Source organism: Hibiscus syriacus, unplaced genomic scaffold (genome assembly GCF_006381635.1).
Source record: "Hibiscus syriacus cultivar Baekdansim isolate YM2019G1 unplaced genomic scaffold, ASM638163v2 tig00005978_pilon, whole genome shotgun sequence".
NCBI classification, from domain to species: Eukaryota; Viridiplantae; Streptophyta; class Magnoliopsida; order Malvales; family Malvaceae; genus Hibiscus; species Hibiscus syriacus.
This window is the reverse complement of record NW_024062077.1, coordinates 18,504-42,593: the sequence shown is the minus strand read 5'-3', so window position 1 is coordinate 42,593 and position 24,090 is coordinate 18,504. Positions and strand designations below refer to the sequence as shown.

The following is a 24,090-nucleotide window of genomic DNA, read 5'->3' as shown; positions in this document are numbered from 1 at the left end:
ATAACAAAAGATATAATTAAATATATAGTAATAAGGGTCTAAATTGAAAGGGAAATAAATTAAGTGGCCAAATTAGGAGGGTTTCAAAGTAAAAACCGGATTTTGGGGGTAAAATAAATTCCCTAAAACACAATTCACCCTCTTTATTTCAGAAACACGTGGGTCGTGTGTGTTGCGGGTCGGGTCGTGGGTCGATTTGTGGGCTTACTATAAATGTTAAACACCATAAACAACACTTCATTTCCCCATTATTCCAACTCGATCAAAACACACAAAAAAAAAAAACAAATTCTCTCAACACTTCATGAAGAACACGACCACCCAAATCCAGAATCCGGCGGTCCGCCGCCGATGAAAAATTGTTTTTTTTCGAAAGTTCTCTCTTCCCTTAGTTTAAATATCAACTTTTTTTTTTAAAAAAAATCGCATCGGATGAGAGTATAACTAAAAGAAAAGTTTCGAAATTTTTTCTTTTTTTCTTAAACCGAAATGATTGAAGAACAAATATCACTCCTACATACAAACATCGATCGACAAAACAAGGTAAAAACCACACCTTTATTTCAAATGGGTTTTGAAAGTTTTACAACTATTTTGCCTTCATTTTTCCTTATTTTCTTGTGAGATTTACATGGCATTTATAGTCTAAAAATGCTATTCTTAATCCCGACTTTTTAGAGTTCTACTTGGACTAATATTGCGTGATATTTGCTGTTTTTGGTGTCCTATAAATCCACGGCGTTGCTTGTTGCCGAAAAAATCGACGTTGGGGCGTGTTGGCGAGGAGTCGTGAGATAAGAGGAGTCTTCGGCAGTTGCGGCGCTGATGGAGAAGGGGCTAGGGTTCTGGAAACCCTAGCTTACTGATGCGGGTCGGGCACAAGCGAACCGGGTCTCGGGTTGCTCAACTGGTTCTCGGGTCCAGGTAACTTGTTGGGTTGCTGCTGTTGGTCTGCTAGGTTATTTTGTAAACATTGGGCTTGCAATTGTAAATAAATGGAACCCAATTAATATATGTGTGTAATATATGCTATATAATTATAATATATAATATAATATGCATCTGTTATGAGATATAATACATGTATACTATATACTACAAAAAATAACACATAGCACGTAAATGCCATATAACACGATCGGACGAAAATATGTGTCGACACACCTACTAAACAAATGACGTAGTTGATGTGGATCTCTAACTCCCCGTTAGTCAGTAACCACATTAGCTACGCCATCTGTTTAGTAACGATAAGTGGCTACATTGAAACCACTTAAATAGTGATGTGGTCATGTTGCTAAAATCGAAACTATGGAGATCATATCGACACCAACAGCATAATTATGTGGTCATTTGAGTAGTTTACCTTATTGAATTCTTTATTCAGCCTGCAATGGGAAGGTATCTTCACTGCCTTTCTATTGACCATTATAGAAAGACAATGAGCTCAAGCGATACTATCCGAGCTTACGCTTTAGAATACCAATATGGTTGGGAATGTATATAATACACACCTGGAATAAATAAAGCGCTCGTATCCAACACTAATCCGAATCCGGCTTAGAATTACCATGTAAGAGTTTGAACTAATTCTGCTAGAGCCTACGCTTTAGAATACCAGTATGGTTGGGAATGTACCTCATCTTAAGCTAAGCTAGTAAGCCAGATTATGGTAAGCAAAGGTGGAACTAGAAAAATAAAACATGTGAAAATCGTCCAACGGTTTTGTCGTTATCATAAAGTGATATGGCAGATGCGGTCGCGAATTTGATGATCCCCCATTCACTTAGTAGCCCTTGTTTCCACGGATCCCAGCTCTCATGTCAACCTGGAACGGAACAGAAACGAAATAGACGTATAACACATTAGTAGTATATCGCAGAGTCTTCAACTCTAGACATAGTCGAGATAGATTATTCACCAAGATACCTAGCATTTATAATATAGTGTTTGTGTTTGTGTTAACGAACATAGAGTTTTAACAATCGAAGCTCCGATTTCATTTGAAAGTAGCCTCCTTTTTTTGTGTTGAAAACAATACAAACATAAACCTGCACTAATCGCCTTCGAAATGATAATCATTTTCTATTGATTATGGAACTGTTAAGCAAATATAGCAAAGTGCAGCACAGAAATGTTGCAACAACGATGGAATTTGTGTATTCCTATTGCGAATTTGTGACCGTATATCTTCTTGTGTCTTAACCATGTGTAAGATTTATTTTCAGACCTGCCATTTTTCTCATTTTACTGTTAATAAAAACATTTTACGAGGATTGATCCTCCTTTACGAGGGACCAATCCTCCTTTAGGAAAGAACAATCTTAAAGGGCCGGCCGATCGCTCCGACTATAAATTTGAAAGAACAATCTTAAGGGTCCATGAATATATGACAGTAAATATGAAAAACAGCATTTTGCAGCTCCACAAAGGAAGTATCAACCGAATAAATTGCATCCAAAAGGGAAAAGCATTACTTTACTGGCCTTCTCTCAACAATTTTTTTCCCTCCCGTTGTTCAAAAGAGAGATTCGGATTAAAATGGTATCTGAAATTTTTATTCATACCCAAGAAATAATATTTTTACAAAAAGAAGCATTTTACACATACAACATATACTCCTTTGAGCCAAAATGAATTTGAAACCTGAATACATTGAATTGCTAAGGTAGAGTTATTACTAATTATTCCTTACATAAGGCCAGAAAGCGGTTTTAACTGTACTTGAATCAGTCATATTCTACATATTGGCCTATAACTTATCATGTACAAGTAACAGAAGATATGATACAACACAAAATATAACATAAACAGATCATAAATACATGAACATGTCCAAATATATACAAAACAAATTGATTAACAAGCTGAAAACCGAAGATATATAACACCTTAAACACGATTGTGACATAAAGAAAAACATAAGACACACCATATGGGTGTGAATATTCACCATTGATTATCAAGTCTGGAGCAAGATTGCAAATGAAATGTCTCTATGTACTCGCAAGTTATTTGAGTTCGACTTGAAAAAACTCAAATTTGGCTCATACTTTATCAAGCCAAGCTCAAGTTACTCGAAGTTATTGAATGAACAGAGTTCAATTATCTTAACATCCATGTCAAGTAACTTGCTAGCCTAATTAAGTGTATATTTTTTGTTTAATGTATACACTATAGCAAAAATGTTCTTTAGCGGCGTTTTTAGAGTAAACGCCACTAAATTTAAACATATAGTGGCGTTTACGTTCCAAACGCCACAAAATGGCAACTTTAGCGGCGTTTTTATACAAACGCTGCAATAGGGTTAACTTATACATGTGTTTTTCAATAAACACCGCAATAAAATAGAACTTTAGCGGCGTTTTATACAAACGCCGTAATAGTGTTTACCTATAGTGGTTTTTTTCAATAAACGCCGCAATTGTTTGAATTTATACGAAATGCTATAATAATTAAATGAAAATATTTTAAATTAGGTATTAAATGCGTAATTTATCCTAATTAAAATATCGATTAATTATGGCATTAATTCAATTAGAATTTTAAATAATGATATATTTTAAATGTAATTTATGAGGTGAATATTTAAAAATTTACTTTTAGAGTCATCATAATATAAGTAGAAAAAAATGAATTGTTTATAACTTTTCTATTAATAGAAAAAATTAGTAAATATTTCTTATCAGTAAGTGAATAATTAATAATTATTATTTTTAATCAAATTAAAAATTATTATTTTAAGGGAATGGTTTTTCTACAATTAAATAATTGTTTAGATAATAATCATAAGTTGAATTAGGTTATAACAGACCGCCCTTTGCCGCGACCTCTCCCAAATATCAGATCAAAAAGAGGGGGGAAAACTCTTTTTGGTTCAACTATGGCGGCATCGTCGTCTTCGGATACTTCTTATTGTTCCACGGATTCCTTGTCCGATTCGTCATCCTCACGGGCCAAAAAACGCCGTCATCGCAGTCACCGACGCGAAAGAGACAGAGATTCTCTCAAAATCCGAAAGAAAAACCGTTTGATTGGTAAACGGCGTCGTAGGAAGCATCGCCGCCACTCTTCCGATTCTTACTCTTCGTCTGACACCGATTCCTCCAGGTAAAAAGAAATTGTTTGTTTTGTTAACTAATTGATGTTTAAGATTAGCTGTTAGGCGAATAAATTAAGATTTTATTAAATCTGGAATTTTCGTTGGAAGTATTCTTCAATGAAACGTTATCATGGATTTTTCAATTTTTATGTTACTATTGTAATGTATATTTTAATATTGTTCCAACTTTTAATTCTTTGCTGGTTTAAATAAGATTGGGTTGTAATGATATAATCCGGGATGAAAGCTTCAAAATGAATCAAAATTATAGCTTATGATGCATATCTAGCGAGCTCGTTGCTTATGCCTTCGATAAGTTTTGTTTATAGTACAATGAGTTGACTTGTATTATCATACATTTTATACAAATGGAAGTTGATGTATGTATTGCAGTAACTACTAAACATAAGGAAATGCAAAATTGTGTCTTCTGAAGCTTAAATGCATGATCAGACTTCTTGCTTTTTGGCTCTGAATAGTTGATAAATGAGCAAGAACAATTTCCCTTCATCAATGTTCTTTTTTCTTTTTATTGTTTTTGTTCTCATACTTTTATGTGTTACATGGAAGGTGTAGAAATTACATAAAACTATTTGGTTATTTAGAATTTTACAGACTAGTAACCTTAACATGGAAACTTGGTCAATGAGTTCCCTAACATTTATGACGGCTAAATTGTTGTAGGGGTAACAATTCATCGGACAGTGAGCATGAGTCCAGCCATTCAAAGAGGCACAAGAAAAGTGACAGGCAAAAGATGGTTAAGTTTTGGTTCTACCCTCAGTTAGCTCTGGCATGGCTACTACATCAAGGGGAAGACATCATTCCGATCCCAGGTAAGTTCGGAAACCTATGTTATTTGAATTCAAGTGTGGTGATGGATACGGGTTTGGAATCGTGTTTTTACAGCTACAAGATGATTTGAAAGAAATCTGTGATGCTGTGCCAGTTGAAGAAGTTGGTGGCGGCAGAGAGTATGATGTTTTTGCTGATTATTGCTATAAGGTGGCAAAAACATCCAACTTACCTTTTACATTTTTGGGGTTGAATTTCGGTGGCTAAGTTTCTTAATTGGTGTTTGGCTTCAATTTGAACTGTCTTACCAGTGATTATTTGGGCCTTAGAAGCTAGCTGTATCTAGGATAGTTTGTAAATCTTATGCAACATTGACAGTGGCAAAGTATTAAATAATTTCTCTAGAAAGTTTATGAGCTCTGATTGTTGTCATAATTAATTATTAACCCCTTTTACGGCAGGGATTACAATGGTTTTGCACAGAGCATAAATTAAGTTATCGAAGGTACAGTTCTATTTTTCTTTCATGAACATTTTTGCCAGTTTCTTCACTTTCAGTTTAGAAAGATAGTCTGATTTATCAGCTTCGAATAAAACTGATAATTATGTAGCTTTCAAGGTGCGCATCTTTATTTATCAGCTTCGATTTCCCCCTTTCAAGGTGCGCCTAAGTTTGGTTGATGAACAAAATCATGAACATATATGTTTCTGAATTTGTAATGTGTAATGTGTCATCTCTTAGAGTTTTACATTTAGCGATCTTGTCATCTCTTAGACTTCGACATTTTTTTGCGACAAGAAATAGTCGAAGGAAGGAGAAAAAAGAAACATGATTGTTTAAATGCTTATACCCTCTCAAAACTCATGCACGGTTCAAGTTGGATGAACCTTAAATCTTTCCACTGCTTTAAGTGTTTTTCCCCCATATTTGTCACATGTGGAGAAGTAGCATCCTCTCCAACTCACTCTTCAAAGACAGATTCTTTTAGTATTCCTTCTTAATTATGCATGGAACTTTAGCTCTCTTTGCAGCAAGACGAACATCTGGAATTGTTGTTAACATTGGTTTCCAAGTTACATCTGTTGTTCCAAGTATGTACTTGATTTCTCTCGAGTTGTTTTAGCATGTGTTGATTGATAATTAACATTAATGGTGATTTATTATTATTATTATTATTATTATTATTATTATTATTTTCTGATGTCCTGTGTATGTCTATCTCCTTAATCGTTTTTTTTTTCTTTCGTGTTAAAAAGGGAATTAAAAGAACTGGTTATTGTGACTTTTTCAGTCTAATGCGTATTTTACTATGTCCGCTTTCTCCATTTTTCTGTAATATCTGAATGCTGGATTTGTATTGGTTACTCTGCGTGTTTTATAGTTTTAAATGGGAAGGTTATGCATAAGGTGGGTGTTGAAGTTATTGGACTGGGAGCATTGAAACTAACAGGATACCTCAGGGAATTCTTGCAGCAGAACAACATTACCTTTGAATTGTTGTACACTGTGCGGACACTGAAAGATGTATGCTGTAATCCTCTGCAACTTGGGGTTAATGCTATTTCCTTTATATGGTTTGAGTAGTGTAAAAGGTGTTTAAAATTGATAAATTTACTTTGGTGTTTTTGCTCCCTTTTTGAATCAATGCCTCGTTGACCTTTGGAGCCTCCAGACCTTCACTCTGATGTTCATGCAAGATCATTTACCTTTGCTTTCTTGCTGTAAATTGGCAACATGTTCATTCAATTTTCTTGATACTCTTTTTGTATGATTAAAATACAGAATTTATGCTACGTTGCTATTGATTATAAAACCAAACCGTCAAAAGATACTCGAGCATCACTGGAGGCTCCAACTGTGGGCCGGTTTACTATGTCAAAGGAACACTTTCAAACTGGAGAGATCTTATTCCAGCCCGTATTGCAGGAGTGTAAGTCTGTAAATAGTAGCTTCAATAAAATTGTCTCTCAAGTCTGTAAAGAAAATGTAGAATGTTTATGAAGTATCTAAAGGTTTTACAAGTGATGTTATTGTTCTAGAGAACAATGCCAAAGTACATTACATTTAATTTTAATGTTTATAAATTTTAATTTATTTTGTTACTAAAATTTATGGTTGTTATTTATATAAAGTTACATGATATTAAATTTAGGTGATGTAGAGAAGAAATGAAATATGCAAAATATTAATTAATCTTAGGAAAACAAATGCTAATTAGCGGCGTTTGTATCAAAAAATGCCGTTATAGATATAACTTTTTGCGGCGTTTGTATAAAAAAATGCCGCTATAGATTTGACCTTTTGTGGTTTTTGTATTTAAAAACGTCGCTATAGATCTGATCTTTTGCGGTGTTTGTTCCAAAAACATCGCTATAGGTCTGACCTTTTGCGGTGTTTGTATCCAAAAACATCGCTATAGATTTGACCTTTTGCGGCGTATGTACAAAAAACGTCGCTATAGATCTTGACCTTTAGCGGCGTTTGTATCCAAAAACGTCGGTATAAATCTAATCTTTTGTGGTCTTTGTTTCAAAACCGCCGCTATAGATCTTGACTTTTTGCGGCGTTTTTATTTTAGAAACGCCTCTAACATTAGCGGCGTTGGTATAGTTGACGGTTCTTGTGGCGTTTTTGCTATCGCCGCAAGTGCTTTTAGCGGCGCTTAAAAACGCTGCTAAAACTCTATTTTTGTTGTAGCCTTTATTATTCTTAATTAATAGTACACATATAGTCACTCAATTATAGGTGTTACTTTGTTGAGTCCTCAATTATTAAAAGTTATAAAATAATTTTTTGACTATTCATATATTTTAAATTTGCCTTTTCCATTAAAAAATTGATAATCATCTGAGCTACACGTTAACATGCTGATTAAGATATGACAAAATCATATTTTAATGACATCTATTAGCACTATTAGTATCTATACTTTTCAGTTTTGGCCCTGCCGATAGTACCTAAACTATCAGTTTTGATTTATTTTAATGTCTAAGCTTTCAATTTTTTCAAAATCATACCTAACATAGTTTTCATTTCATTTTAGTATCCACCGTTAACAACTTAACGCGTTTAAACTATTAGTTTTGATCCGTTTTAATATTTAAACTTTTCATTTTTTCAAGTACTAAAATGAAACAAAAACCAATGTTTTTAATAATAGATACTAAAATGAAACAAAAATTAAACTTTAGGTATGATTTTGAAAAATGAAATAAAACATGCTAAAACTGATAATTTAAGTACTGAACGTGGAATGCACCCTTAGAATTAAAACCTCCACCATTATCAACTCTATGACTAAAACCCTATCACCATGATAATAAAGAAAAAAATATTCAACAATATAATGGACATGAAAAAGAAAGAAGCAGAATCAGCGTGCCAGTCCTCTTTTGCAATTGAAATAAGTTTCTCTGAGTCCAACACATTCGCTTGGTATAGAAGGGTTATTTTCTCCAGCGCATTCCCTGAATGAACTTCTCAACCTAATTAAACCCCAAATTCGGAAATTCAGTAATATTCTATGATTTCATGTCTGGGCATTAAATCTGGAAATCAAGGAGGAAAAAACAAAGAGGGCAGATGAGAAAGGGGAAAAAAAGAATACCTTAACACAATCTGATTCACTTAGACACTTTATCTGTTCCATGGCCAAACCTTTGCAAGATTTTGACATTTTTCAATTTTGCAGCAATTATTTTTTTTTAAAGAAAAAGTATTTTTGTCTTCAAATCGAACCAAGATGAAGAACGCGATCAAGTTTATCTGATTGATTACACGGTTTTACCTTCTATCTTTTTAATTTGTTTAATATTCCGTGTGCCCTGAAATATAGCTTAATTCTATTTGTGTTCGTATATCTAACAAATTATATTAGATATTTAATCATTCAACTATTATTTTGGTTCTGTTTTAATCACACTTAATACTGTTCTTGTTAATGGTTTTCTGATAGATAAATTCAAAATATTTAGGGGCTAAGACATGAGTGTCTGTTCTCGGGCGTTTTTACCGAAAAATCACCGGTGACCGGTATATTTACCGATCTAACATCGGTCAGATTATATTTCCCGATCTAACACCCGTAGCAGTAAAGAGCACTCCTTGCCCCGCGCTATATGCTGATTTGGCGTCACATGGGGTATAGTGCGCCTCCTGTACTGCGCTATACGCTGACATGGCTTACACGTGGGTATAGCGCGCCCCCTGTTCCGCGCTATAGCTGTTTATCTGACACGTGGGGTATAGCGCGGTACAGGGGGCGCGCTATACCTTTAATTACCCCCCAACCTTCCCTATAAATACTCCTCGTCCATTACTTTCATCATACCATATTCTCTCAAATTCTCTCAAATACTCTCTCAGTTTAAGGTATATTTTATAATATTTTTAATATTATGTATTTAATTTATTTAAGCATTTTACTTTATTTATTATTTTACTAATATAATTTTTTTGTATATATATAATGGAAGGCGGTCTATTTCGCTTGGATGAAAATCATATATCTCGACACTTTGTTGATACGGTAACATTTTAACGTTTTAATTTAATTTAAATTATTTGTAATAATTTGTTGATTTATTTAATGCATGATTATTAGATTAAGAATTAATTTGTGTAATTATTATTTTTTAGGAGAAGGACCGTGTATTAGATCCTTTTATTAGGAATCTTATGTTAGTGATACTTAGCCGTGTCTTGCCGTATTTAGTAGAGGCTGTATTTGGTTACATAGGTAGATATCAGGGTCACTGTAAGATAGAACCAGACCGTATTTCTGCCTTAGTAGAGCGGTGGAGGCCGGAGACCCACACATTCCATCTTCCGTGCGGAGAGTGCATGATTACACTTGAGGATGTTGCTATGAACCTAGGGCTTCCGGTGGATGGAGATGTGATAGCATAGATCTCGCAGGGTTCCTGGACTACTTTGTGTCGGGATAATCTAGGACGTGTCCCGAAAAAATTTATCGGAGGTAGGATACCGTTAAATTGGTTAGATGCCAATTTTCGGGAGTTGAGCGCAGACGCCTCTAAGGATGAAGTTAAGATGTATGCACGGGCATGAATACTGCAGTTGATAGGAGGGTTGCTGATGCCGGACAAATCCCGCAACCTAGTTCACTGCATGTGGTTGCGACATCTTAGCGACTTTCATATGGCTGGATCATTCAGTTGGGGCTCGGCAGTTTTGGCTTTGTTGTACAGGGAGATGTGTGGAGCCACTGACTACAGGCGTAATGCTATCGGTGGATGTCTCCTGCTGCTGCAGTCTTGGGCATGGTATCGATTGCCATTTTTATGTCTCGTTGTGAAGAACCCATTCGAATTTCCACTACTTCTGAGGTAATTATAAAACTAATTTTGTATATTAATAATTTTATACAGCGTATAATAATTTTTTTTCCTTGAATAGGTGGTCTACTGATAGGAAAAATCATCAGGAGCTACCTGATGATTTAGAAAAAATTAGGGTGTTAATCGATCAGAAGGCTGGCACACATGTATGAAATTTAATGTTTAAAAATCAATTTTAGATTATAGTTATATAATTAGATTATTATTTTGATAAAAAATTATATAATATTTGTTTTAGTTTGAATGGGTGCCATATTGTACTGATGATGTGAGGGCAGTGATCCCACCTAAGTTGAGGGGCCCATCAGATGTTAGGATGGCGATGGTCCCTCTGATCTGTTATGCAACCGTCGAGTGGCATTCTACTGATCGCGTGCTCCGCCAGTTTGGTTTTTTTCAACCAATTCTGGAAGCACCTCGCAATATGGACGAGTTGCATAGCTTAGATAGACGCGACAAGACAGATACAGATTGGCTAGTGAGGCATCATGAGTGGGTCGTGTTGTGGGAGGATCGACATCGATGCCTTCCCCGTAGAGAGCCCATTTTTGATGACCTATTGATGTTTGCTGACGATTATTATAAGTGGTTCAACAGTAATGGGAAACCATTTATGCTTCCCGAGGATGCAAGAGGGCAGACCTTTCCGCGACGTTGACAGAGACGTTCACCGACACAGCACCATCGTCCCCTGACTCATGGACGGAGAGCATGTGCTTCCAGTTCATCCTCAGCTGCACTAGCAGGACCTTCACAGCAGCCACCGTAGCCATTTATGATGCCGCATCCATATATGATGCCGCCGCCACCGCCTTCACCTGGTTTTATGACCCCGCCGCCACCACCGTCACAGATGACCCCTCCTAGAGGCTATTATGGGTCTATGTTTGCAAATCTGACTTGGGGTTCATATGCTAGATATCTGGCGGGTTCAGCCTCATCACCCATGGCCACAGCACATACACCTCCTGTACAGTTTTCACACTCAGCGATGTGTGGGTTTTATGAGTTTTCCCAGTTTTTGCAGGCCGGTGGGATAGTCAGTCATACACTTCCAGGGTCCTTATTTTATGGAGGTGCTTCATCGTCATCAGCTCCTCATCAACCTAATGTACCTGCTCAGGACGACGACGACGATGATGACAGCGAGGAGTCAGAACCAGTGATACGAAGAAATCCTCCTCGAGACTGACAGCCACCGCCCTGCGGAACACATTCGCGACGCATGCATCGATAGATTTTTTTTATTATATTTGTATTTACATTATTTTGTTAAATTGTAAGTTTTTATTATTTCTCATTTAATACTTACTTTATTTTGTTAAATTTGTTGGACTTTTTTTAATGTATTTCAGTTAATTTCGTTTATTGCCATTTAATATCAGTTATTGTAATTTGGTTATCATTTACCATTTAATTCTTATTGTAAGTTTGTTGCATTTAAATACCAAATTGTTATTAGTTTGATAAAATTTAATGATTGTGTTCGTTTTTTTAATCTTCATAAGCGATTATCGAATGACATTAACTTGAAGCAAATGCAAATTAAAGTACAAGAATTATTATTTGATAAACAAATACATCATTTACTCATCAATTGTTACTTGATGACAACAGAAGTGGACATGTTTTTCTAGTGTGTCCTGGGTTTCTACAATGGCCACATCTTCTGTCTTGTCAAGATCTTTCTCGAATATCCATATCGCAATGAATTCGATTGGATTTTGGACGACCACGCTCCCTCAATAAACTCGGATTTGGTACAATCAGAAGCCAATCTTGAACCTCATCAGGGTCTTTGTCATTACCTATGGGGGGAAACTCAAATTCGTATACCTTAAAAACTTCAGATAGTAGGTATACAGGATCCACAAAATGATTATAGTCTTGACGTGTATGCGAGCAAGATGCTATCACATGAGAGCATGGATACTTCAGAGATTGAAAAAACCCGCAGTTGCACGTTCTGTCCCTTAGATTTACTCTTAACGAAACAGCTTCAATCCCTTGAAGAGGTCGCAGCAACTCTGTGACACGAAACATTTCATGCCTTCTAGAGAAGCTTGTTACAGACATTCCATTTGATGTAGCAATTTTTTTCTGTAGATCTGCAACTAATCTAGGGTGATAGACATGACCGCCTTGCATCCATGTTTGAGCTTGTCCCCCGAGCTTCGCAAAAAGCGCCCCCAAACAAAAATATATAGTTTTTACCAAAGCCACTACAGGTAAGTGACGTGCACCCTTTAAGGTTGAATTGATTGCCTCAGCCAAGTTGGTCGTCATGTGTCCATATCGATATCCACCATCATATGCGTTCGTCCACATTTCTTTATCGATGAGGCTGATGTAATCGTATCCTTCCTCGTTCTTCGCCCGCAAATCTTGAAGCATTGATTCAAACGTTCGAGGAAGTAGTTCGTAACCTGATCAAAAAATGTATAACTACTAACTTGCTTTCTTTGCAAAATTAAAACGATTGAAAGAAAACAAACTACATCAGTTTCACTTACCCATGCGCACAATTAATTGACGCTCATCATTCTTCTTGTACCTTCCATGATAGTTCGCAGCAATGTGTCAGAGACAATACCTATGTTGGACAAAGGGTGGTTGCCACATTGGACCCAAAGACTCCATTGCTACTTTGATCCCAACTCCTTGATCTGAAATGACACAGATGTTTTCCCTCGTGATAACATGTGCACGTAAATTTCGGAGGAAAAAAGCCCAAGAATCTGTATCTTCTCCTTCGACAAGAGCAAAAGCAACTGGAAGAATGTTGCGATTGCCATCTTGGACAACTGCCAATAATAAAACTTGCTTGTATTTTCCATACAAGAAAGTCCCGTCGATCTGGACCACAGGCTTGCAGTATTTGGTAGCATTAACGCTTTGTGGGTAACTCCAAAAAACCCGGTAGAATTGGCTTCGATCGTGAAGAACTCGATCATTATGGTATGCATAGGAGCTTTCGAAGTCCACAATTGTCCTAGGATTCAACGTCTGCACCAGCCTAAACCAACCTGGAAGTTCGTTGTAAGATGCATCCCATTCGCCATGAAGTTTGACAATGGCATTTTGTTTTGTCAACCAAGCTTTTTTATAGGAGACAGTGTACCCATACTGCGATTATATAGCTGAAATCAACACAGAAACAACTATATGAGAGCTTGCTTTTACCATGGACATGATGGCTTGACATATCATTTCAGAGTTCAAGTTGGGATGATCTTGGTTGACCCCTCCAGCACAACATGTGTGAGGACCGTTGTATATTGTTAGTTCCAATATGTTATTTTTCCTCTTCATTTTCGATACACGAACCATCCAATTGCATCTATTTTCGCATCGGACACAATAACATACATATTTTACGGTCGTCGATCGATTGACTCTGAACTGAACAGAATTACGAATATTGTAATTTTTTATAGCCATCACCGCTTCTTCTTTGCTTAAAAACTCCATGCCTAAATATAACTCACCATTATTTATTGATGAGTAATATCCATAGTCACCGAGATGAGGCATATCTGCAAATTATGGCCCGTACATTGCACCATAATCAGCTTAATACATGTGTGCAGGAGGGTCAGTTTGTACCACATTTCCTGGAACTTCATCATCATCGGAGTTGAATTGCGGTGATTCTGGGTGAATGAATAGTCCAGTCTCAGCACCATCCGCAGTAGCCTCACGAAGCGGTTCTTCTGGTGGAGATGATGGTTCCTCCATGCTCTCCATATTTAGGTCGAAGAACCTACTACTTGCACGCCTTCCCCTTAAACTGGAAGGCATATCGACATTGAAGTCGAAAAAGCTCGAAGTCGAATACCTCCCCTTGGAGCTTGAAGCCATCGTGTCAAATGGAAACTGCACAGATGGTTGCGTCGATGGCATCTCCATATTGTCAAAGAAATTTGCAGATGAATGCCTTCCCCTTGAACTGGAAGCGGTGTTGCCATATGGATTGTTCGTGGACCCACCTTGGTACATATCGTAAGGAGTTGCGGATGAATGTCTCCCCATTATGCCATTAAAATCATTACACATTACTATAGTTGGGCTGTCAACTTGATCAACTTGTTCAGCCAGCCCATAGTGGGAGCTTAATGATTGACCCCGAACAACACACACTTGAACAAAATGTGCATACATCTCAATAGCGGCGTCTGAATAATTACTTTGAGCTTCAACCATCATTTGAACATCATCATTGTTTGAAAGTTCGAACGCTATATAAGTTAATGGCAACAATGATGTTGGAAATCTGTACTACAACGACGACATTCTTCTACTACTTCCAACATGAATCTTCCTCGAAATCTTCGTTATCAGCTCCTCAAGAGTTATGTTTCTCTTGAATGATATTTTAACACGCTCATTTGATACGAAAACAACGCCAGTTTCATCTTCTCGAATTTCACCATCATAATAAACAATAGCTGAAAGTCACGCCATTCTTTGAGTTTAAAAGTGCGACAATATTATATCTACAAAAAAACAATAACTAAAACAAACCTGATTAAATAAATTATATATGAACGAAAATATAACACAATAAATTTTTTACACATCAACGTAAATAATTTAAATAATATAATTTTATATTATTACCTGCACTGCAAAACTATTTTGACGTATGCTCCTGCTTTTCAAAAATTAATTGAAAATAATTAGTATAATATTTTTTTAAATAATCATAATAAACGATAAGTATAATAAACAAAATTATAACAAAATTTATAACGAAAAATCGCACGAACTTCTAAATCAAATATGAAAAAATTACCAGAATTATTACTCGTTGACAGAATTGTTGTATTAATTTATAAGTTGAGAGGAGAGATGTGAGAAACTTAACCGGGAGTGAAGGGTATTTATAACCATATAAGGCACGGTACCTGCACCGCGCTATATGTAATTATTCAGATAAAAAGTATAGCGCGGATCAGAGTCCGCGCTAAATATAATTCGTACCAAGGTATAGCGCTGAGCAGGGGCGACGCTATACCCACGTGTAAGTCATGTCAGCGTATAGCGCGGTACAGGGGGCGCACTATACCCCACGTGGCACCAAATCAGTATATAGCGTGGGACAGGGAGCACGCTTTACTGCTACGGGTGTTAGATCGGTAAAGATAATATGACCGGTGTTAGATCGGTAAATATACCAGTCACCGATGATTTTTCGGGAAAAACGCCCCTTTCTCGCTGCTCCTTTTTAATATTATTGGGGAGTCTCTGAACTTATTGTTGAGTAAGGCTCGTTCTGCTGATCTGTTCTCCAAGGTGAGGTTGATTCCGCTAACAATTTTATTTTCATTTTTCATCTTCAGTGCACCAATAACTTAATTATCTTATTCGAGGCTACGAAAAATCAACTTTGTGACATCAAGCGATGCTAAGGGTCTTTGAAATTGCTTCAGGGCTGAAAGTGAATATGAAAGAAAACAGATTGTATGGTATTAATGTTAACTACTGTGGTAGGTTGTCAGTTGGGTTCTTTTCCTTCAGAATATCTGAGATTACTACTTGGGGACAAAATAATTTCTCTTGTTCTCTGGGAATCAAACATTGATAAATTTAATCAGATGTTAGAAAGATGGAAGTCAACTTCTCTGTCTTTTATTGGGAGATTAACTCTGATTAACTCTGTCCTATCCAACTTCCCGACTTATTTCCTCTCTATATTTAGGTTGCCTTCCTCCATCCTTAATCGCATCAACTCTCTAATGGCAGCTTTTTGTGAGGTAATGCTGCCGATAAGAATAAAACTCCTTAGAAAATGGTTGTGGCATTTCGGGAATGAAGAGGGAATCTATGAAAACAAGTTGTAATTTGCGGGAATAATCTCTCCCTCTGTTATTCTCCCACCCCAAGAGATGTCAAGGGTCTCATTGTGGTCATGGAAAGATATAATGAACTCATTCTTTGCTCGGATGCTGTTGGATTATGTCTAAGGAATAATATGAAAATTTGTATTGGTAGTGGGAGATCGGTGGGTTTCTAGTTCGATGTTTGAATTGGCGACTTTCCCCTAAAGGAGACATTTCTGCAGATTTTTGCTTTGGCGATGAACAAAATGAGTTTTATCACTGAATTTGGAGTAAAAATGCCTCATCTTGACAGTGGGACATAAAACTTAGACGCAAACTATTTGATTGGGAAATATGTCAATGGGAAGATCTTATTTCTCTGATTTCATGTTTCATTAGTTCTGAATCGGATAAAGATTAGGTGGTTTGTAGAGGCGTTAGTGAAGGGTCCTTCTCGGTGAAATCAATTTCTAAATTTCTAGGTCCCACAATAAACTCAAATTTTAATTGGAAAAAATGGTATGGCTTGGGTTAGCCTCTCCAAGAGTTGAAACGTCTGTTTGGAGGAGTTTTTTCGATGAGTCCTGGTGAAAGTCGAGCTTGCGAAAAGGGGTGTTTAAAATATGTTTAATGATTTGTCTCCTCTGTGCTTTCAGTTTCAGAATCTGTTGAACATTTGATGTAATTCCGTCCACACTCCTCTAAGGATGAAGAGAATGGGTTGTCTTGATTATTTTCTGATCCAGGACGAACAGTAAGTGTTGTTCATGCAATGAAAATTTGGTCTGCAAAAAAAGACTGTTTAAGTTAAAAATGATATAAAGGTAATGAAATAAATAAAATAATGAAATGATAAGATGATCGAAATAAAAGTTGGATATGGAAGAAATAAATGAAGCCGATGATATGTTTGAATGACTTGAAGAAAATCCTTTGGTGGTGATGATGGTGCTCGACAACGGTGATAGAACTTGAAAATAATATCTCAAAGTTGTCAAGAAAGAAACTATGCTATAAAAAACATAACCTCAAACCTTATAAGACTTCTTTGAGGGATTGATAGGGAAGCGGTGGCGGGTTAATCAATATTGCTCTTGTTGAAGAATCAAATCTAGAAAACTCTAGACTCGATGAAGAACAATGAGGAATGAATAGGGGAAGGTGGCGGCAACAAGTAACGTTCTTAGGGTTTCTTTTAGGTACTGAAAACAAGGTAAGAAACAAGATAAACAAAAGATAAAGAAATTGAAAATAAAGTAAGATAACCAAGAAATCAAAAGATCTCCCTTATGAAGGTGAACGATAAAGATGATTGATGGTGTGGATGAATATGTGAAAAATCGATGGATAATGTCCTATTGAGCCCTCCTAATCGCAATGAAAAGGCAAACACGATAATATGACTCTAACCAACCCTCCTAGTCGCGATGAAAAGTCAAATTGGAGTGTGAAGATTAATCTCCCTCACAAGAACTTGAAAGAACTCCAGGAGAAGAAGCTTCGAAGGCACAAGGCAATCAACACTTGCAAAAACGAACTCTCGTTGTATTATTAATCAAAGAAATATGATTCACAAAGTTGAATGAAGCTTCCTTTATATAGGGGATGAGTTCTAAAGGTCTTAAATAACTAATGAATAAAATAATAACAAACTAAACATGTCTTAACTCTAATTTCTAATAAAATAATAATAACTAAAAATAATGTTTTAACTCATCCTTAATTCCTAATAAAATAATAAATATAATCCTAAAAGATAATGCATCATCCTCTATTAAATTATATTACAAATAATCAATATAAATATTCAAAATTCGTAATATTTACAAAATCACGTATTAATCTCGTATAGGAATTTCTGCATGCGCTATCTTCACTAAAAGGAATGTATATTGAGTTCCAGATATCTTCAATAAAAGCAATTCAAGAACCGTTGGAAAGATAAGAGACAGATGGTTGTATCTTAAGAAGATATGTTGACCAAATAAGATCAGGATCCCATTCAAAATGTCGTCTCAATTATGCTGCTGTTTTGGTCTTCTTTTCCAAGGCTTGGACGAGTGGATCATTTGGAAGAGTTATTACTTCTTCCTTTGATGTGAACCTTGTGATGCATGTATCAACTTCCCTTTATTCAAAAAGATTTGACATCGAATATGAAACATTAAAGGGAGAAACATTAGAATAGTTTGATAATTCATTCACATTATGCTTACAGAATATATATGCTTTGAATCTTCGAGACTTTGTTCTTCTAATAGGTTCGAGTAGAAACATTAGTTCAAAGATGCATGTATTATGGACCCTGGTGCATGTATCATTTCCCCACTCCTCAAAAGGTATGTCCTCAAATATGAAAATCCAAAAGAAAGAGAATTAGATGTGTTGAAAGAAAAACTTGTGAAACATTTACCAGGATCAATGTGATGTGTCTTTATGCGTTTTAGTCTAGGTTTCTTCTTTGTAGAAACTGATTTCTTGTAGTCTTGGAATCCTCTTTTTTCATACAAGTCTTGTAATATGATGTTTAGATTGAAATTCAACATGGCACCGCCCACTGTTGGCTTTTTGTATGGTTGCTTCAGATAATTTCTCAATGGTTTTATTCGTGTATGGCGAGAATGAGTGTTTTAAAACCATGCCAACTAGTTTGTTAAAGTAATCCCTTAAGTCTTCTAAGTGTGGTTCATGAATTAAGAATTCTCGGGAGGAGATTTGTAGACTTTAGAACTTGTTTAGTTGGCAAGGAAACTCATATACAAGATAAAACTCATTAAAAGCACTTTTAAAAGTATGGATAGAAATATCAGAAATATCCGAGTTATCGTGATATAAATCTTTGATATGTTCAATTCTCAGAATAGTAGTATGCTTAAGAGTATACCTTCATGGTAAAGCATCGTCTACTATGTTTTTCTTACCTCGGTCTGTTACGCACTTAAAGGAGTTATGTTTGGTATGAATGACAACTTCAAGAGTCTTGCCTTGTAAAAATGAGAAGAAGTACGTTACAGTATCATTAAAATGAGTAATAAAATACTTACCTTTGGACTCTTGTAAGTCGTGACTCTTCATTGATATGGCATAGTGATTAGGGCTTTCAAGTGGTAACCCGTCAGGAGTGTCACTTAGCACTATTCAACAACTCTTGGCGATGGAAGATGGTGTGGGTCAATCTCGTGTTGCTTTTACTTTCTCATCATTTACTTGGATTCGCTATGCACGAACTATAAAGCATGTGGAGTTTTTTAAGTCATGTTTCGTCATTAAGATGACATAACAACTAAGGCTTTCATGGATGTAGTATTTTTTGTAACAAATCTAACTCTTTGGTTTCTTCAAGATTGTATGTTTGATGAGGTATGATGGAACCTTGAATTATATTGGTTTGATGTTGTTTTCTTCTTTACAGTGGTAATTCGTTAGGTAGATCTCATAACATTTCTCGAAAATCTTGTAAAAGAGATGAAAACACACTAGGCAAATCCTTGTTAATGTTAGAAATCGAAACAATTGATTCCCTAAAGCGAACAAGGATGCAAGGCTGTTTGTAAAGAAGGTTCTCTCTCAATTCTTTTGTGCTCACAAATAGATTTTGAGTCACTCTTTTCTTGTCACATTTAGGTTCACTCACCTCTCATGTGTCATTATTCTTTCGCCTTTTGTAACTAGTGTTCTCTTTTTCTTTTGCCTCTTTCTCAACTTTTTTTTTTTGCTTTCTCTACCTCCTCACAAATTATCATGTGATCTTTAGGGGCTGGAAGTGTGTCATTCTTTGCTGGTCATTCTTTCTCCTTGTCAGGTTTGTCATCTCTTGGCTTTTTTTAGAGAATATGGAGTAGAAGATGAGGAAGGATTTGAAGGATTACCTTGGTAAGAGGATGAATTACCTTGGTAATGTTCTCTGAATCAGAATCTCCTTTGGATTTTTGCTTCGATTGTCATTGCTTTATTTAGTATATCTTCAAGGTTTTCGTAGCCATGGAGATCAAAAGATCAGTGATGTTTGAGTTTAAGCCAACGACGAATCTTGACACGGTGACTTCTTCTTTTTCGGTTATGTTAGCCCTATTGAGTAAGGACTGCATCTCCTTGTAGTAGTCTTCAACTGAACTTCTACCTTGTCGAAGTTGGTGTAGTCGTAGTTTAACTTCTCGCTTATAATGTGTCGGTAGGAATCGCTTCCTCGTGGTTTGTTTGAGGTCGGTCCAAGAAGTGATTGCTTGAATTTGGAAGTTCTCGATCTTTTTCCTTGTTTGCATTAACCAAGTTCGGGCATATTCCTTCGAATTGCATGGTGATGAGGGGAACTTGTTTTGCTTGGTGGCAGTCCTGGTATGAGAACATGAGATCAACTTTTCCTTTCCAATCGATGTAACTGTCCGGATTGTTGTCTCCTTTGAAAGACGGGATCGTGAACTTTGGTTTTGCAAAGAGTTTGGGTGCTTGGAAACTTGGTTGTTCTGCCTGTGTACCAAAAGTTCAGCATTGTTTGGTCTTGGATTTTGGTTTGGTAGATCCAGTAGTGGTTCTTGTCGTTCTCTCATGGTTTCATCAAATCTTTCAACTTGAGTCATGAGTCGGGCAAGTGCGGCTAAGATAGCCGTAAGTGTCTTGTTGTTATTGTCGTCCATCCTAAAATCATGATAACACTTAAAAGAAAATTTTAAAGTAAAATAAAAACTAAAAGAATGAAAATTCAACAAAGCAAGAAGCCTCACAAGTCACTCCAAGAAAGTAACACAATGAGAGGCAAGTAAGCCGATCTTGTACTCTTTAAAAATCACTTTACCAAGTAGTCTTCCACAGTTCGTATCGGAGTTTGATTACTAGCAAAGGCAATAAGAAAAAGTTAAAAGCTTTAAGAAGCTAAACAAATGTTAGACTCCAAAAGAACGAGAATGCAAAGAAGGAAGAAGTATGCAACCACTTTAGTCCTACTAACACAAGGAATATAATGTGTTAGATAATGCAAAAGAACAATAAAAAGGAAAAACAAAAGAACCTAAAGCACTAAGAGTCAAAGAAAAAAGGAACCAAACCAGAAAACCTAGAAAACGATGGATCAACTTGAGCAACGTTTTTGAGGGGATTACCGGGGTCCAAAAATTTTGGAAAACTTTTCAAATGTATTTCGATGCGTGAAGAAACCACCTGTAAAATTTCACAACCAAATACCTTAAGTAGTATCCAGTAGGCTCTGTTGAACGGTGAGTACTCAAACAATCTATTTTTCGTGATCACTTTGTTTGAAGGTGTTATTGATCTCCAAATATTCTTATTTTTGGTGTGAATGATCTTGAATATATGAAGTTTTTATCTGGAAATTTTCATCACGAAATTCCTCCTTTATAATTTTCAAGAATTTCGACAAGATTCTAGACTGAATCTGCCGATGAAACTTGAATGATGTATTTGAAGGCTCTAATGAAGTCCGATTGGGGTGAAATTTGAACTGGGGATTACTCTTAGAATGAATATGAGATATGGATAATATCAACCCTAAATTCATTCGTTTACAATTTTTCAATTTTTGTGTCTTTTTTTTGGCTTTTTCTTTTTCTCCTTTTTTTCTTTTTAAAAAAATAGAAAACTTACAAGAAGGATTTGAATCTAAATTAAAATGAAATAAAAAAACCTGAAATGATGAATCTTTTGTGAACTAGCTCCGTTGGGGTACCTTGACAGTTTTGTGTACAAGAACAAGCAAGATTGCTTGCTTCTTTCCAAGAATCGGCCCAAATCTGATATCAATTGATAGAGAAGCGGTGGCGGGTTAATGAACGTTGCTCTTGTTGAAGAATCAAACCTAAAAAGCTTTAGACTCGATGAAGAACAATGAGGAATGAATAGGGGAAGGTGGCTGCAGCAAGTAAGGTTCTTATGGTTTCTTTTAGGTGATAAAAACAACGTAAGAAACAAGGTTAAAAAAAGATAAAGAAATTGAAAATAAAGTAAGATAACCAAGAAATCAAAATATCTCCCTTATGATGGTGAACGGTAAAGATGATTGATGGTATGGATGGATATGTGGAAAATCGATGGATAATGTCCTATCGAGCCCTACTGGTCGCAATGAAAAGGCAAACACGATAATATGGCTCTAACCAACACTCATAGTCGTGATGAAAATGCAAACTGGAGTGTGAAGATTAATCTCCCTCACAAGAACTTAAAAGAACTCCAGGAGAAGAAGCTTCAAAGGCACAAGGCAATCAACACTTGCAAAAATAAGCTCTCGTTGTATTATTAATCAAATAAATCTTATTTACAAATTTGAATGAAGACTCCTTTATATAGGGGCTGAGTTCTAAAGGTCCTAAATAACTAATGAATAAAATAATAACAAACTAAACATGTCTTAACTCTAATTCCTAATAAAATAATAATAACTAAAAATAATGTTTTAACTCATCCTAATTCCTAATAAAATAATAAATATAAGCCTAAAAGATAATGCATCACCCTATATTAAATTATATTACAAATAATCAATATAAATATTGAAAATTCGTAATATTTACAAAATCACGTATTAATCTCGTGTAGGAATTTCTGCATGCGCTGGCTTCACTAAAATGAATGTATCTTGAGTTTACGATATAAGATTGATGCCATTCAAAAACTGTTGGAAAGATAAGAGACAAAAGGTTGTATCTTCAAAAAGCATGTTGACCAAATAAGATCAGGATCCCATTCAAAAAGTCGTCACAAGTCTACTGCTGTTCTGGTCTTCTTTTCCAAGGCTTGAACGAGTAGATCATTTGGAAGAGTTATTACTTCTTCCTATGATGTGAGCCTTGTGATGCATGTACCATCCTCCCTTTATTCAAAAAGATTCGATCTCGAATCTGAAACATTAAAGAGAGCAACATTAGAATAGTTTAATAATTCATTCACATTATGCTTACCAAATAGATATGCTTTGAATCTTCGAGACTTTGTTCTTCTAATATGTTTAAGTAGAAATATTAGTCTAAAGAATCATGTATTATGGACTATGGTGCATGTATCAGGGATGGTATATAGGACTATGACCCACTAGGTATAAGCTATGAACTAGAAGTATAAAGGTGAATAGATGGGGCGATGCCACAAGTATGAATACTTGATAAGTCGATAAAGTTCAGCAAAGCACTTTGAAGAGAGAAACCTCACAAAGAGTAATTTGATTAAAAATTGTTGATTGATTGCCTATATGAGCCAAAGGCATATCTATTTATAAGTGTTAAGGATTCTAAGGTTCAATGTATGACTACATGTGAACATTGATGTCTTAATGAGTGAATGTACTTGATTGTTCATAAACTAAGGTAGTTGTATTCCCTTTGGCTGAATTCATTCTCCTTGCATTACGAAGATTCGACTCCTTTGATGTAGGTACTTCAGATGGTTCACTTTCCATGTATGAACATAACTCTCGTGTATGAACATTATGATTCGGCTTCTTTGGATGAACATACGTAAGATGATTTGGCTCTCTTGTTCTTTGAATGCACACGCTATTCATGAATGGTTCTCTTGGATGGATGTTCATGAATAATTATATTCATCATCTCTTAGGCGTGTATGTGACACTTTGATTGCCTTGAATGAATAAACATTATGCCTTGGCTGAATAGTCATGTTGTTGGAGGAAACTCCTCATGGAAAGGCATTTTAAGAGATGAATGAGCTACTTGTGAGTTAACCATAAGTGCATAGAAGTGTGATCAAGTATTTGACAGTTTGTGGTGAAAAGGCACGTCCTGGAAAGGTACCTCTTCACAAAAAGGTTCAAACTATAAAAAGTAACTTTGTGTAAAAGTCATGTCTATTGATAGAGGATTGCATCTCTTCAACTCCCCAACTGATTTGAGTAGCTAAGCTAGATCATTTGGTCAACTTAATTTGATTCCACTAGCTTTGAGCTTTATTTGATCGCTTAATTCCAGCTTTCATCATTATGGTCGAATGTACCTTTACACAAACACAAAAAGATTAGCTAAGTAAAAGATATTAACTAAGCTT

The 24,090-nt window shown here is 35.8% G+C and overlaps 2 protein-coding genes across 3 annotated transcripts; one reads left to right on the top strand and one right to left on the bottom strand.

Moving 5' to 3' along the window:
- Positions 1-1,724: 1,724 nt before the first annotated feature.
- Positions 1,725-8,668, bottom strand: LOC120200525 (cytochrome c oxidase assembly factor 5-like). Its single transcript, XM_039201340.1, has 3 exons — positions 8,505-8,668; positions 8,281-8,384; positions 1,725-1,828 (listed from the first exon to the last, which is right to left on the bottom strand). The coding sequence occupies exons 1-3, from the start codon at positions 8,572-8,574 to the stop codon at positions 1,787-1,789; spliced, it is 216 nt and encodes a 71-aa protein (XP_039057271.1). The 5' UTR covers positions 8,575-8,668; the 3' UTR covers positions 1,725-1,786.
- Positions 3,830-5,377, top strand: LOC120200524 (CAX-interacting protein 4-like). 2 transcript variants are annotated; one of them, XR_005523567.1, is made up of 4 exons: positions 3,830-4,110; positions 4,787-4,938; positions 5,012-5,107; positions 5,359-5,377. XR_005523567.1 is itself a non-coding variant. In XM_039201339.1 (3 exons), the coding sequence occupies exons 1-3, from the start codon at positions 3,884-3,886 to the stop codon at positions 5,020-5,022; spliced, it is 390 nt and encodes a 129-aa protein (XP_039057270.1). In that variant the 5' UTR covers positions 3,830-3,883; the 3' UTR covers positions 5,023-5,291. The 2 variants fall into 2 exon arrangements, 1 of the variants encoding a protein (XP_039057270.1); XM_039201339.1 differs by lacking the exon at positions 5,359-5,377 and having other exon boundaries at positions 5,012-5,291.
- Positions 8,669-24,090: the final 15,422 nt, after the last annotated feature.

Excerpts from the sequence above, each read along its gene's own strand:
- LOC120200525 (XM_039201340.1), bottom strand. The coding sequence starts at position 8,574 with ATGTCAAAATCTTGCAAAGGTTTGGCCATGGAACAGATAAAGTGTCTA. Across the intron at positions 8,385-8,504 it reads TGAATCAGATTGTGTTAAGG|GGTTGAGAAGTTCATTCAGG; the intron begins TATTCTTTTTTT and ends GGGGTTTAATTA. Across the intron at positions 1,829-8,280 it reads TCAATTGCAAAAGAGGACTG|GTTGACATGAGAGCTGGGAT; the intron begins GCACGCTGATTC and ends GTTCCGTTCCAG.
- LOC120200524 (XM_039201339.1), top strand. The coding sequence starts at position 3,884 with ATGGCGGCATCGTCGTCTTCGGATACTTCTTATTGTTCCACGGATTCC. Across the intron at positions 4,111-4,786 it reads TCTGACACCGATTCCTCCAG|GGGTAACAATTCATCGGACA; the intron begins GTAAAAAGAAAT and ends AAATTGTTGTAG.